Below are 16,417 nucleotides of genomic sequence, written 5' to 3' on the forward strand. Positions count from 1 at the left end.
CGGGACATTTCCTGAGCCTGACACAGTCTACTACTTTAGTCGCCTTCAGTAACTTTTTCCTTCAAGCACCTGCTCAGTCTGCCCTTCTTGACGTCCAATCCAGCCCCCCACGGCGCAGCTTAAGACTACTGTGTCCTCTGGTCCTGCTCTGGACCAAGAGGAGGAGCCTGTAGCGGTTCGTGACCACCTCTCTGCCAGCCCAGCCCACCGCTCTGGGCAGGCTGAGGAGCCCCAGCCTAGGCTGCTCCCCTCCCGCCCGGGCACCACCCCTGGTCCCGGGCACCCGGAAGCGGAAGCGGCTCCCGGCGCTCCGTGTGCGGTGGCGGCCGAGGCGGAGCCGGGTCTGAATGGAGGCGCCGCGGGCGAGGGGCCCCCGGCGCGGCTGAGCGCCCCGGCCGCCCCGCGCCCCGCACTGCCCTCTCCCTCCTTTCCTCCCTCCCTCCCCCCGGGGCCGCCCGGGCCCCGCCATGTCCTACAACAAGATCCCGCCGCGCTGGCTCCACTGCCCCAGGAGGGGACAGCCCGTGGCAGGTGAGCGCCCGGCCCTGCCCGGCCCCGGGGCGGCAGCGGGGGCGGTCCCCTCCCCTCGGCGGCGCTGCCCGGTCCCGCTCCTCCGCACCCCGGGGACCGCCGCGGGCCTCTCGCCCTCTGACCCGGCAGGGGGCTCTTTGTGCCGGGGCCGCGGCGGTGCCGTGCCCCCCGAGCTCCTGGCCGGTGTTTGTCCCGGAGCCGGCTCCCCTAGGGCGGTGGTTCTCCTTAGAGCCCGGCGCGCAGCAGCACTTTGCCTTCAGCGCCGGGCTCGCCGTCCCTTCGGCCCGTGCCGCGTCTGACACCGACCCGGCCCCGTTCCCCTGCAGGGGCACAGTCCCTCCCCTGCTCGCCGCAGCCCTAGGGCTGGGTTCTCGCTTTGCACTGCTTCAGTTTCGGGCTAAAACTTTAACTGTCTGTCACATCTGGTGAGACAGGCAGCAGCTGGGCGTGAGTAAGGTGCCTACTGGAGCTACTAAGTTGGTCAAGGGTCCGGAGAATCTCTCTTACGAGGAAAGGCCTCGGCCTCGAGAAGAGGAGATTGAGAAGGGACCTCGTTAATGTGTATAAGTACCCAAAGAGGGGGGTGGTTTCAAGAGGATGGATCCAGGCTCTTCTCAATGGTGCCAAGCAATAGAACAAGAGGCAACAGGCAGAAACTGATGCACATGAAGCTCCCCCTTAACATGTGGAAGATCTTTACTGTGCATGTGACCTCACACTGGAACAGATTGCCCAGAGAGGTTGTGGAGTCTCCCTCACTGGAGATACTGAAGGACCATCTGGATGCAATCCTGTGCCATGTGCTCTGGGATAACCCTGCTTGAGTAGGGAGGCTGGACCAGGTGACCCGGTGTGGTCCCTTCCACTCTGATTCTGTGATGCCAGGCTTCTGTGCAGTCTCTTCCACATTTAGTTCTTTTTTTCCTGGAGGCTCAGATGTCTATCACTGTCGATCTGTTATTTAGCCAGCTGACAGCGACCTGCCAGCCACCAACCTTTTCCTGAGCTGCTTAGCTGGAGGATGAGTTTAAGTGTTGTACTCCAGTGTTTCACATGTATTTCAGGGTTTATCAGGGATTGCTGTCATCTTGGATGTTCTTGCTTAAAAGTTGCTGTCAGTCTCAGTTGTTCTAAATATCTAGTTTGCTGGCATCTAGTGGCAGTGAATTGAGCAGTGATTGTGTGTCGAGTAGACACATTTTTGATTGTGAGTTAACCAACACACTGATTTCAGATGAATGTTTTCCCTGCTGCCTGGTATGAGATAGAGTAAACAAATGTCTCTCTTCTCAGTTTTCTCAAATTCTTCTTTCCTTTATAATGCTAACAATTCCAACCCCCACTTTTTTCCTTTCCTCCACTATTTTCTAGTTTTCATTCCTTTCACCTCCCTATCTGTGATAATTTAAAGGTATGTTTTCAAAGCAACACTTGCTACTCACTGGCTATTTTAGATGGCATTGTGCTATCATTTGCATAGTAGTTAAAACTCCTGCATTTTTTATCCCACAGAGGACCCTTTAGAACTTGGTGAGACATCTCAGTAGGCTTAGTCTTCAGTCATCGTCAGTATGTGTTATTTGGCATTTACCAGTATTTAATTTCAGTTGTTAATTTTGTGGGTTTCCCTAGAGTTCCTTAGACTTCTCTGAACTTGACTCAGTTAAATAACACCACTATGATTTTGCTCATCTCTGTTCTCTCTTTTTCCTGATCACTGGCACATGCATTGCTTTGTATCTAATGAGAGATTTCATAGCCTATCTTTTTAGCCTTTGACCATGACAAATACAGAGTAATGACTCTTTATTCTTTGTTTTTCTTCTCAGCAAGTTCTTGATCTCTGTTAGTTGTGGCTTTTGTTTGTCTGTCTTTTGAGCCATGGCTTCTCAGAAATAGCAACCTAGAGTAAGCAAGAATGCAGGTCATCAGCGTGTCATCTGCTGTGCCATCACTACTTGTGTGTTTGTTTATTCAGGAACTGCAAGGTAATTCTTTTCCATTTCGTGTGATTGTGCACAGGAAGTTAATGCACAGTGGAAAAAAAGGAAAGTGCTTGGTTCATTACTTTGACTGCTTTATCAGAATGTATTCTTATCCTCGTTCACCTGACTTCTAGTTTTATAGTGTTTGCAACTTACCAGAAGTAATAGGGCACCATCAGTCTTCTGATAGTACAGCAGTTGTTCAGAATGGCACATTTTCACATTAATTGCATTGTAGTAGCACTTCAGTCATGTACTTGATGAAAAGAGTTATTGAGAAAGCACCTTAAATAAGAGTAAAGCTTCAGGTTCAGGAAGTTGCTGAACTATAGCTTGTAGTTGGAGAGAATAGTCTGATAATGGGCTGTCACTGTTTTACTCTCTTTCCTAGTGGTCTTTATTGACCTGTGTTGGTAATGAGATACTAGGTGAAATGGATGCTTTGACCCAGCATAGTTCTCTTGAGCTGGAAAACTTTTAATTTTTAGAGGAAGTATTAGGGGTTTTTTAATTGTGGATTTTATTCTTTAATTTGATTCCAATTTCTCTTCTTAACCTTGACCACTTTACACAGTTTATCCTTCCTAATCAATGCTCAATCTAAACATACCATAGTCATACCTAGTTATGTATGTCACGTATTGATAGTCACAGAAAATTATACTAAGTTAAGAGTATTTTTTCACTGATATGATCTAGAATTTGAATTTGAAGATGTGTGCTAAAATTAGAGCATGTACATGTAAAAAATGTGACATCATGTGCTGTTCACTTTTCTCTCGGATTTATCCATTTGATGTCTGTGCTCTGACATACTGGGCTCTTGTTTTTAGAATTTTTTCCTGTTTTTTGAACTTAAAGAAATCCCATCTGTTAGACAGGTAACTAATTTGAAAAATGGTTTTTCATAGCCACTTTCCAAAACTATTTAACAAATTTGAACTTAGTTGTGGAAGTAGGTAATAGTCAGTTGTCAAAGTTCCAGTAACACTTAGAAGTTAATTTGAAAATTCTATCGAGGAGTTGCAATTGTTGTCATAACGTAGTTTTGTTACACCAATGACTTGGGATGCTTTGTTATCCATGTGAAATATCACTTTGTCACTATCAGATCACTTAATTCAACATATGATTTTTTAATCTTAAAATGTTTATGCATGGTGGCTTAGGTTGAGTTGCAGTCTGTTGTTACTACATCACTTCTTTAGCATAAGATGTATGGCAAAAGTGTAGAAGAGACAGTAACTACTGCCTCATTTATACTCTTCCATGTTACTCAAAAAGGTTAGAAATCTTTCTTAGAATTAAAGCTTAGATTTTCGGTAGCTTTTAATGACACTTAATGAGAGGCTTGTATGCATGCAGGGAAGGAGGGTTTTCAAGCTTGTATACAAAGACCAAATAGCAAATTTGTCAAGTGGGAAAATTTGCTTTTCTGTTATAAGAGGAACACAATATAAGATCATATTCAAGATCTTTAATACGTGTGTGTCAGTCACAATTTGGAAAAAACAAGAATGTAAACTAGGAAGAACTTCATGCTTCCTGCATGGGAAAATGTGAAATTATATTGCAGAGAAATTAATTTATTAAAAAAACCCCAACCAACCAAACAGAAACCCCCCAACAGCCACAAAGAAAAAGAAAACAACCAAAACCTCAGAGCTATTGTTTTCGTAATCAATTACGAAATTCCCTAAATTGGAACCAAATTACATGAATTCATAGCTCTCTTCTAACCTTGGCAGGCAACTTTTTTGCTGCCATGTAAACTCTGTTTTTCAATAATACTGCCAAAGTGGAATTTGTAGAAGCAGAGCACCTAAATACTTCCAAAGTCCTGTGTTTGAGCTTTGGAAATGGTAGTAAATGGGTTCTGTATGAAATACACATCACTTCCACAGCTGTCTGAAGGTATTCAAATGCTGCCGGGGATGTTGACTAGACTACTTTGTCTTTCCCTGGCAATGAACAGGAATGCATTTTGGTTGCTCAGAGGGAAATCGGAGTGCAAATCAGATGCTAAATCAAGGTCTGCTACTGAGAAGAGAATGAACTTGTTCTAGAACTTCTCTGTTCTAGAAGATGGAGAACAGGAGAGTCTTCAGTGCAACTGTACAGGCTCTAATCAGATGCTACGGGAAACAATCATAACCTCCAGGCACTTTTCCAAATCTGTTCTCTTTTCCCAGTATCTTATAAAGGATGGTGGTTTTCCTATGAATCCATTGACTCTCTTAGTCAGTGCAGCTCTTTTTCTTAATTGAGTGCTTTGGCTAAAAAAGTTTAGTTGCATTCTTCATGTTCTGTAATGGATGTGTGGGTGTAGTATGGGTGTGACAAGTGGAGAAGTTAAAAAACTTTCAAGCATGACGTTTTGCAAAACTTATGGCGGTGATAGATTTTTGCATCATCATGGCGAGGCTTCGCGAACGAAGATTTGAGAAGGGCTCTACCCACGCTTGCTACAAGCGCGCTGATGGCTAAAAAGGCCAATGCGAGATAGACAAGTCCGGTTGCAGAAGGCACAGCAGAAAGACTCCCCAAGTGATATCGACAAGACGCGATTCTTTCTGCGTTGTCTTTTCTCCTAAGAGTTAAGATCATCTAAAATTAGTGTTTGCATAATCAGCCTGTATAGAGGAAGATTACAAGTTAGAGTGGAAGGGTTAATAGAAAGAGAATCTGAATGATAGTGTTGAAGTGACAAGGAACACAAAGAAGCAAGAAAATGGGATAGTTGAAGAAATGGGGAAATGGAGGGGAGGTGCCAACCCAACAATCTTTACCAGCGTATGGATGTGCAGCTGTTGGAATGAAAAGGCAAAGGGCAATAAAGTGAAGGTTTTTTCCAACAGTCAAACAAGTTGAAGTGACTATAATTTATTACCATTTAATGTGTATGTTGACTATATGACTGAATAACTTTCCCTTTAGCTGTCAATTTTGGAAGAGTCTCAGACAAGTATAAGAGTGATGTTGTTTCTCATGTTTCTCATGAACATCAAACCTGACCTAACAAGTTGTGTAAAGCTTCCTAGTTTTCATATTATCTGTCTATCTTTTGTGGTTTATAATGTCTCTTTCATGGAAGGTAAATGATTATTTGAGACTATATAGGGCATTTGGTAGAAATTAAGGCTACACCAAACTTGAACTTGATTGTATAGAGAAACCTCATGTAGTAGAAATGGTATGCATTTTCTATTTTTACAAAACTAGTGAGCTTCTCTCTCAGATCTTGATTTCTAGCTGAAAACAATGGATGTTTTAGTGTCTTTTCATTCTGTGTAGTTTTGTTTTCCTGAAAACAAGAGGAGTTTGTTTCTTTTATTATGAGGAAATCACAGACTGAGAGTGTTGGGGTTGTTCTGGGGAAAAGAGGGATCCAGGGAGAGTTTATAGCAGCCTTCCAGTACCTGAAGGGAGCCTGCAAGAAGTCCAGAGAGAGACTTTGTAGAAGGGCACCTAGTGATAGGATAAAGGATAATGGTCTTAAACTGAAAGAGGGGAGATTTAGATTAGTTATTAGGAAGGAGTTATTAGGAGTTATTAGTTATTAGGAAGGAGTTCTTTACTGTGAGGGTGGTGAGGTACTGGTTGTCCAGAGAAGTTGTGGATGCCCCATCCCTGGAGGTGTTCAAGGCCAGACTGGATGGGGCTTTGGGTAACCTGGTCTAGTCCCTGCCCATGGCAGGGGTTTGGAACTAGATGATCTTTCGAGACCTGTTCAACCCAAACCATTCTATGTTTATATGGAAGATTGCTGGGGTTCAGAAAGAAAGAGCTAGAGATCTCTAATGAAATTTTTTCAGATTTTCTGTGGTGGATGTGATGGATGAAAACCAAAATCAATATTAAAAAAAATTTGGGTTTTCTAGGGAGCAATGGGTGTAGTCTGGTAAGTACTACTTCAGGTCAAGTTTTAGTTGCAGCTTGTAGCTTCCCTGATGTCTGCAGCACATGTAGGTGTTATATTTGAGACAGAAGGTTGGAGAGGGCTGCAGGACTCTTCCAATAAGCCTAAGGAGCAAGTGTAGAAAGATGTCAGAAAGATCTGCAGTGCACAGATGTTCTTGAGCAGTTTGCAGCAATCTTGGTTGGGTGGCAAACTGTCATTTAAATGCCACTTACATGTTTTTGTCTGTACTGAGTTTAAATTCTCTGTATTCTGTGCGTTGTAGCTCCACAGCTTAAATCACATTAAAAGTTAGTTAAAAATGTTGAGTTACTCAGTTTTAGATGAACTGACCTGTGTTTCCTTTAAGCTTCTAAACTTACTTGTGAATTCTGAGAACTCATAACTAAAAAATATTCCAGTTCAACTGCTGCTAATACTTTTCCTACCATTATTTTTTACTGAGGGTGTACCTCTAAATCTGCTCAGCATGTTGCTTTGAAATTGCTAAGTTGTAAGTGTACATACATGAGTATGCATAAAATACTGTAAAATTTGATTATCATTCACAGGGAAGTTTTTACCTTTGAAGACAATGTTAGGACCAAGATATGATGAACAGGTTGCTGAAGAAAATCGTTTTCACCCGAGTATGTTATCCAACTACTTGAAGAGTCTGAAGGTAAAGTTAAATTTTCTAGTAATTGAAACATAACTTTCATTATTAATGTTTATTCAAGTGTTGCTTTTCAGATTTAAGAGAAAAGTGGTTGATGGCTTCCTTTGGGACATGTCTACAGAAAATTTTTTTTGTTTACATTTTCAGGTTTTCTCTGTGATTCATAGATTTACAAAAAACCTTTCTTATGCAAATTGTGCACACTCTTCATTCATGTTTTAGTAGCAAGAATCTCACTCTTCTCTGTTATAACTGTTGCATCTTGGAGAGATGTTATCGTCAAAATTCAGGTGGTCTGAGTTTGTAGTTTTATAGGTGACTCTTGTGCATGGATATGTTAAGTTGTGATTTTGCTTATAGGAGTGAATGCATTTAAAAGTGAAGGGAGAACTTCACTGAACTCTCCTGTAGTTTCCATGCAAAATTTTCTTCTTTTGATGTCTAGAATGCTTTATGGTATCTAACCCATCAGGTTCAACTATAGAAGAAAACAATTTATGAATGTTATCCATTGACTTCTTGGAAAACAAAAATTGCATAAATAGAAAAAAACTTTAGGAGCATGGATTGGGACCCAGGAAGGTGGGTGGATGCCTCCATCGTTGGGTTACAGAGTTGTGCTTCTAGCTTATTTCATCATTCTCTGTTTTACCCATTTCTGTCTGAGTACTTCAGCTTGCCTGTTGTTCTGCACTGTAGCACAACTGTGACAGTAAAGGTGGGGAACAGGATCTTTCCAGCCTTTCATGTAGATCTCTGAAATGTTGTGCACAGTCCAGTGCATCTGGAGATGTGGGAAATGAGATTTTGAACCTACCAGGTAAAGAAAGGCCTACCACCTAGTTCTTTTAATCAGTTTATTAAACTTTTATATAGAAGTTTAGCAGCATTTGTTTTGACTGTGTGTTTTATAAAACAAATCATGCAGGTGACCTTTTTTCATGGTTTTTTTTTCATTATTTTTTGCTGTTGATCTAAGTTAAATTAATTCTGAATTCGCTTAACAGTAACAGACCTTGAACATCAGAAGAATCAGGTGACTAAAAGATGGGAATCCTCATTTTATGAATCTTACTTAGGCTTAGGTATGAAGTAGGTGGTGAACTACTCAGTGAAGCAGAGTAGAAGTACCTGTGCAGTAATGTGATAATAAAGTACTACCAGTGAAACATACGTGCCTGTTCTCAGGTGCTTGAACTGGTAGGATTTTTTTTGTTTGAATTCTTGGATCTGTGCGTTTTAATTCTACTTGAGTTCCTCTTTTGTGCATTATGTTGTTTTTGACTCTGACCAGCTTTGAAAGGCATCCCTAGAAATTTTCTCAAACCGATCTTACGCATGGTTTAAAGTAATTTAAAATTCTGCGCATATTTTGAAGTTATAGAGAACTTCAGAGACCTACTCAGAATTTCTAAATGTTGACTTTGTCAGTAATTTGCCACCAGAAAAAGAAGTCATGGTGAACCTTCATACATAGCCTTTCTTTCCACTTGTCAGATCTGTCAGTTCTGTTGCAATGCTACAAATTCATCATGTCTTGAGTGACATCAGATTATTAGAATCTGATATCAAAATTAGTAGCATAAGGATCCCCACTTATATTTTGGTAATTTTGATTAACATGCATAACATACAATTTCTCTCAAACTCTCTGTTCTTGTCAAATCTATTATATTGTATTGAACCCTGGTACTGTTACTTAATGTTTGCTGTTTGAAAACATATGATTTTTTATTTGCCAAGATATGTAGTGGGTTACTGGAGTGCTGTATTTGTAGAATAGCAGTTTACCAACAAGTCAGCAATGAAATAAATGTGAAATTGAGGCGACCTCAAAAAGTGGATTTTCCCAAGGCAAAAATAGCTCACTGTACTTGGTTCTCATCATTTTACTGCAGTGGGCTTTATTGCTAATACTTTGGAGAATGAATCACTTCTGAAAACTGGATATTACTTGAGTCCATGTAACTTATCTCCCAAATAAAAGACTTCAGACTGAATTTTGGTACTAGTGAGATATTGCTGTTACCACAGATTTTTGAAGGTACAAGTTCATCTCGTGTGTCTGGACAAAACTTTCTCTAACAAGCTTCCTGTGTAATTCCTCCTTTTCTCATGGAACTGGTTGCTTAAAATCTGAATGTTAGAAACTGATTTGATTAGGCATGGCAGCCCCATTTTTCTTCTGATTGCCAGTATTGACATTGTATCTTAATGGTCTCAGAAATTTACAGGAGCAATTGGTGACTGTATGAATGATTTTTATTTTTTAATTTCTTTCCTGAGTATGTAGGTTAGTACAGTTTATGCTTTATAAAGGTAGTTTATCACAAAGAGCTAGGACATTAGTTAGCTCAAAAGGATGTTTGGGCAATTAGTATGCTCAAGTTATAGAATTCCTGTTAGGAAAACTACTTTGTCATATTTCAGCCACATTTTTATTTTTGCAGATAAATTCAGTTAGTGATCTAAACTACTGTCCTCAAATAAGAAATGCAAGAAAAAGATCCTGAAACTGGAGATCATTCAGTGTGTTGTAGTGTGCTCTTTCCTTCCTGGGGAGGATGTTTTCAATTTCCAATGTCTAAAGAGAAACTTCTGTGGCCATACAGGGGAACCTAGCTAAGCCCATTTAGTTGCACAGCAGCAGAAGAGCACATACATAAGGCATGGATAGCTGGAATGTGAGAAAGTGAGGAGGAAGGCTTTTATTTTGTTTGTGGTACCAGTGTTGTTTTTTTTTTGTATTAATTTTTTGAAAATCCTAGCTGTATACTTTGGTATATTACATGATCCACCTGCTTTTTAGAAATTTCTTTATCATTTTCTTGTGCCTTGCACTCTCTAAATTGTAGTGTGTTAAGTGCAACCAGCCCCATGGACTGAGAGAGAAAATGTTTATGCTTTCTGTAACAGCAAGAAAACTGCTTTCAGGCCTTATGTGCTCTATATGCCATACATGCTTTTGAAGCTCTGGATAAATTACACTGGATGCCTCTTTGATTTTGTGCTCCATTGAAATGTGTGAGGAAGTGCCACCTCACAAGATCTTCAGTTGTCTGTGATTGAAATGATTCATAATAATGGCAGAAGAAGAGCACTCCAGAAGTCCTACAGTCCTGAATTAAGTAGTCTTGGAGGTATTTGCAAAATGCTCTGGAGAATGTAGAAGGAGGAACGTAATAATTGAATTAATTGCTTCTTGCGTACTTCCTACAAAATTATTCCTGGCTAGGATGCTGTCAGTCTGTATATTTAGCAGCTTGGTTGAAACTATATATTTGAAGTTTCAGGTGATGCAACGTTGTTTTCAGGTGGGCCCCCTTCTGGGGTAGTTTGCATTTCTGCAAAACACAGTAATAAGAGTAAATAAAGTATTCTGAATACAATATACAAAGCTAAAGTAAACAAGGAGAAATTCAGAACTGATTTGGATATTACTTTACAAATGCTTAATACTGTTAACATAACATCATGATGCTTTTTAATATTTGATAAATAAAAGTAACATGAAAGTATGTTAGTATTACCAAAGTATATCATCAGAGCTTTCAATACATCTATCTCTGTAGATAATTGGAAATTTTCCTTTAGGGGTCTACTGAACAACATATTTATGTGTAACAACTGTTTCTGAACTGTATTCTAGTTATAATTGGAATTTACCTTTTCCAAACTGTGTGAAAGCAGTGTTTTACTTTGTAATTCTTCCAACTGCACTGCTGAATTGTTGCCAGTCTGTTGACCTTAAGCTAAATAAAACTTGATCAAAATCCTGGTTTTGAGTACATGCTGGAGTTTTAAATATATTGAAGGTGGAGTATTCTTCTATGAATTTTTCATATGTAATTTGCTTCAGCTTTAATGTATTTTTAAGTGCACTGTTGATGTATCTATAAAAAAGACAAAACTGTGGAAAATCCTACTTGAAAGCAGGACATCGAGCATTTTGACCAAAAGAAATTGTTTGCACTTACAAGACAGAAAACCAGGAATCCTTTCAGTACACAGGTGTGTTAGTGAGCTGTTTTTGCACAGTGATACTGTGAGGTTATTGTTGGTGGAATTTTTATTTGGACCAGGGATCAGTAGAATATGCTTTGCCCGTGTTCTCTGTGTGTTTTGTGCCACCCAGTGGAATTTCTGCTTTCCATCATTCTTTTTAAAAACTTAGTAACTTCCACAAGGCTCTTTAAAAGCTGTAAACCCCAAACAATAAAAAAAGTAAGTTAATGCACAAGGGATCACATTAGGGTAGCAAGGGAGCCTGGATTCAGGTACATTGTAACATCTGAGTGGTTGACGCTGCCACCATAATTACTGACAACATCTTTGTTGTTTTGCATTTTATTTAGCTTTAAATAAGATGTTTCTGAGAATTTAGGGAATTTTTGTTTTAAACTTGAAAATGTGTTCATTGTTTTGCACTGTTTTTCACTCTAATAAATGGGTAAATTACAATGGGTTATTTTTTCTGAAAGTACTTATATATAATATGTGTCAGTAGTTAATTTTTCTTATGGTGCCTTGACTGTGCCAGTGCTTAATATTGCTCTAATTAAAGTGTAAGTGCACCTGATTCCACCTTGTTTATCTTTTTAGCATGTTAAAATAATTCTTTATTAGATATTTTCCTGCTGTTAGCAGATCTTTCTTATTTAGAATAATTGAAAACTGAAGTTTTTGAATTAATGGCTAGTGCTAATTTAGACACCAACTTTCACAGAGAAACACAGATGTCTGTAATGGTGGTAAAACACAGATTTTATGAACAAATACAATATTCAAGAATTTTTGAACTTACAAATGTAGCCTGTACTTGCTTTTAATTTGGATGTTATTAGCTGTTTAGTGTTTACCCATTGATATTTAAACCACGTATATAAGTTTGGTTTTAACTTTTTGCTTTTTTTAAGGTTAAAATGGGCTTGCTGGTAGACTTGACCAACACCACTAGATTCTACGATAGGAATGATATAGAGAAAGAGGGAATTAAATACATAAAGCTCCAGTGTAAAGGGTAAGTTGTATGCACTTTTTGTACCTTTCTTCGGCTTTTAATTTGAAAGATCACACTGAAGAATTTAATTTTTTTTTCTCTTCTTCCCTTTCCCCCAGTTGTCTTCTGATCTGTGTATTCTTGTGTTTTTCAGGCACGGTGAGTGCCCTACACCTGAGAATACAGAAACATTTATCCGTGTATGTGAACACTTCAGTGATAAGAATCCCTCAGAGCTTATAGGTACATCTTATTATATCCGTTGTTAGTTTTTACTCTTAGTTTATTTCATATTTACTCATAATTGCAGTCTCGTAGTCTTAAAAGTCTGAGCAAAGGAAGTTCCTCCCTACAATGTCTATGCATACTAGATTTGATTGCTTCTACTGCAGAAACTAGTATGTTTCTGATTTTTGCAGAAATAGTATGTTTCTGCATCCATCACTTTGATTACAGCTATTGACTTAATGCAGAAAAATGTACAGGCTTAAGAACTGTCTACAAATACATGATACTTGCATTGTGGTTTTTAACTTCTGCTGATACAAATGCAGGTACTGTGTTGACATTTGATGGTCTGGGTTACTTGAAGTCATATTTGGCAGCTGAATTGTTAGAGGTTCTTCAGTAAATCTCACAAAACTGGTAGTAGATATTAGGCTAAGTTTTTCTTCTGTGGTATACTGGCTTGCAGTGCATATTTGAATGTTTGAAGGGTACTTTTTTTACCCAGAGAGATATAAGTTCTCAGTTTAATTTGTATTGCTTCTAGTTTTAGGTAAAACCGTTTTAGTCTGATGTCTGTTAAGCGTATTGATGTTCAGCTCTATCAGCAAACTGTCAGACACAGGAAATTACTTTGCAGATGAGTTTCCAGAGTCAGAATGGGTGTTGTCCTCAGTCCTCTTGGATGGTAATTTTTGCGGCCTTCCTGAGTCTGAGTGTCTGTGTGACTTAGGAGTTCATGGGACAGTTGTTTGTTTAGGTGTCATTGCTAAGAACTTGGTAAACTAAGCTGGTATGTTCATGCAGTTTAGGATTTGTACAGAATCACAGTATTAGCTGAAGTTGTTGGAAGGGACCTGTGGAAATCAGCTAGTCAGCTTCCCTTCCTTAGAACATGGCCAGCTAAAGCAGCTTGCCCAAACCTTCAAGCTTGGACACTCCGCAACATCATCTGGCAACTTTTTGCAGTATTTGATAACCCTTAAAATATACAGGTGGTTTTTTTTCTCATGTTTAAACAGAATTTATTGTGTTTCAGTTTGTATTTATTGCTTCTTGTTTTGTCCCAAGAGACCACTGAGAATCTTTTTTTTTTTCAGTGCTTGGGAGATTTAATATGGGTGTGTATTTTTTTCACATAAGTTTCTTTTAGGTACTTTCTTATTTCTTTATTTCACACAGAATGCAATTTAAATTTGAGACCTGTAATTTCTTCTCTTAACTGTAATGCAACTATGTGATATGAAAAATGAGAATCTGCTAAATGAGACTGAGTGGGATTAGTCACCAACAATATTTCAGGTTCTGGTGCACTCTCATTTAGCAGCTCCTCATTTATCACTCTCCTCTCATAGTTCTTCCATTTGATCCCCAATAATACTGCAGAACTTAAAATGTTGGTTATGGTCAGCAGTTATATGGAGGATGGGTATCATGGTGACATCCTATAAATAGCAAACACATTTAATAGGTATTTCAACTTATAAAGTGCCATTTTCAGTGTTGACTCAATAACTTTTTGATCTCGATGAATTTTGAAATGTTTTTCTATCAGGTAGACGTTTCACCTTTATGGAAAAAAAAACAAGAGTCAAGGAAAAAATAATATGTTGACTAAGCTTTTGAATAGCATGTGATTTAGGCTTTCCTAGTAAAAGAGAAATGTTGGGACTTTCTGTTTCCCTTTTATGAACTACTGAAATTTCTGGTTTGGGACACTTGTTTCCTCTGATAGAGCCTCAGAGGGACTGGTGTGGAGGATGTTTTTATCAGAAGTGAAAGCAATCTACAGCAGTGCTAGTACTGCACCCTGTGTAACCTTTCCCTTCCAAGCCACTGGTCTCATTGCTGAGATGCTTATCTTTGTCATGTGTATAAAATTATTGACTTAACCTTCTCGGTAGCAGTAACAGCTGCAGGACTTATTGATGGCAATTCTGTGCAATTTCTTTCCTGGTGTCAAGATTAGATAGGAAAAGAGACTGAAATGTGAGTGATAAGTGATCCAGATTTTCTATTCAGCGATAACAATATAGGATGGAAACTATTTTTTCAGCCTGAAGGACTGGAGTATGCCTGCCAACTTTAAGGAAGCAAAATGCAAAAATTTTGCTTCAGAAGAAAACAAAGGAGAAATAAACTGCTAAAACCAGATTCTATAATGAAGCTAAAATTAATTCAATTTTATGCAAGTTGCACAGTTTTTAATATTTTTAAATGGTTAGAAGGGATGAAATCAAGAAATTCATAGTAATTTTTGCCTTGCTTTATAAAGAAGGGAAGGTTGGTGGGGCACGCATGAAATCTGATCCTGCTGCAGTTGATACATGCTTCCGTTTACCCATTTAAAGTTTCTGGGTTTTATCACTCTACTCTTTGTAGGTGGTTTTTTTTTGGATCTCTGGTTAGAAAAAAAGAATTAGGTTTAGATTGGATATTAGGAAAAATTTCTTCACCAAAAGGTGATGTTTTCAAGCATTGGAACACACTGCCCAGGGAAGTGGTTGGGTCCCCATCCCTGGAAGTATTTAAAAGCTGTGTAGATGTGGCATTTAGGGACATGGTTTGGTGGTGGAATTGGCAGTGCTGGGCCAGTGGTTGAATTCAATGAACTTAAAGGTCTTTTCCAACCTAAACGATTCTATGATTCTAGGGTAACAACTGAAAAATATGTGAAGAATAATTGAGCTTGCTGTTAGTGGAAACTGTAATGATATTTATAATTTAAAAATTTAAAATTCAGTAGGAAAAAGAGACAATATTTTGCCTGAATCCTTCAAGACATTTTTAAGAGCACAAATTTTCGGGCTGATCTCTTTATCACTAGGTGGTGCTGTTGCCTTGAGGAAAAAAAAATTTTCCAGTGCATTTGACAGGGCATCCCTGCTTTCACCGGGGGATGAATTCAGTAAAATAGAGGCTGAAGACTTAATTATTTTTTTTCTTACATTGAAAAGATAAGTAATTCAAGGTACTGTTGTATAGTTTTCTTTTTGTAGGTTTTTTTTTTTTTTTTCAAAATTAATAAGTCTGATGTTAGCATGATAATAGCAAATTTGAGACAGAATTGTGGTCTATTGGCACTGCTTTCAAGTTTGAGGTAGGGTAATCTGGGTATGATTTTTCTGCCTGATAGTGTGAAATGAATGTCATGCTTGTTGAATCCACTGAAAGCACAATTATTGAATTTGATTGTATTGCCTTTTGATAAACATTTGAGCAGATTTGTGAATCTTATCTATATTAGCCATATTTCAGTTGCATTAAGTTAGTGCTCTTGATTGGGATAAACTGAAGTATCCTATACTCCTGTTGCTGCTAATTTGCAGAAAGAATGTAATAAACTGCCTTTTTAGGCTTGTGTGCCTTATGTGGTCTGTGCTGCCGTAATGGGAAGGGAGATAACCCTTTAATGTTACAGATGAAGGTGGAAGGATCCACACCCACACTTGTGCTACTAACTCATGTTTGTTAAAACTGTTTGCGAGTGATTATGCCCTTTTCTTGTCTTGTCTAGGTGTCCATTGTACACATGGTTTCAATAGAACTGGATTTCTGATCTGTGCCTTTTTGGTTGAGAAGTTGGACTGGAGGTAAATTTGAATGTTAATTCCTAGGGATTTGTGGAGAGTAACTGAAGGCATCTTCAGTATGTTTCACTCATTGTCTTGACAGCTATCCTAATGTCTTCACTATATGTTATTTCAAAACTGCCTAATAATCTTGAGCAAACAGCCCATAATTAACATTTTTCATATCCCTGGGTACTTAGCCTGTTATGATCAAGCAAGGTCTGGTAGGTCAAAGGTCAGCTGTACCTGCTGTGTCTGGGCTTCTAGTAGTGCATTTATTGTATTGTGTCTCTTCTGCTTGACCTGTCCCACATTTTGAGTAAGAATGTAGAGTTCAGAGATGCCTGAAAGGTTATTTCCCTTACTTTTTCATCCTTTTCATGTAGGTTTGCATGTAGGGTTTTTTTTTTTTTAATTATTTTTTTGAATCTGAAGAGGTTATCTAGAGCAACGTACTTACTTCGGAAGGATCGGGGCAGACAAAGTCCTTGTTTCCAGCTTGTTTTTTGACCAAAGTCTACAGCATGC

General features: G+C 38.8%; 1 protein-coding gene across 1 annotated transcript in view; it reads left to right on the plus strand.

Moving 5' to 3' along the window:
• The first annotated feature begins 300 nt into the window (after positions 1 to 300).
• RNGTT (RNA guanylyltransferase and 5'-phosphatase) overlaps positions 301 to 16,417 on the plus strand; it is a 180,054-nt gene continuing 163,937 nt past the window's right edge. The window contains exons 1-5 of the mRNA XM_050315090.1: positions 301 to 531; positions 6,987 to 7,096; positions 12,010 to 12,113; positions 12,247 to 12,335; positions 15,835 to 15,910. Of these exons, the coding sequence (XP_050171047.1) occupies positions 468 to 531; positions 6,987 to 7,096; positions 12,010 to 12,113; positions 12,247 to 12,335; positions 15,835 to 15,910 (443 nt within the window). The 5' untranslated portion in view covers positions 301 to 467. The remainder of the gene's footprint in view (positions 532 to 6,986; positions 7,097 to 12,009; positions 12,114 to 12,246; positions 12,336 to 15,834; positions 15,911 to 16,417) is intronic.

Source organism: Myiozetetes cayanensis, unplaced genomic scaffold (assembly GCF_022539395.1).
Source record: "Myiozetetes cayanensis isolate MyiCay16 unplaced genomic scaffold, myiCay2020 scf2-11, whole genome shotgun sequence".
Taxonomy (NCBI): Eukaryota; Metazoa; Chordata; class Aves; order Passeriformes; family Tyrannidae; genus Myiozetetes; species Myiozetetes cayanensis.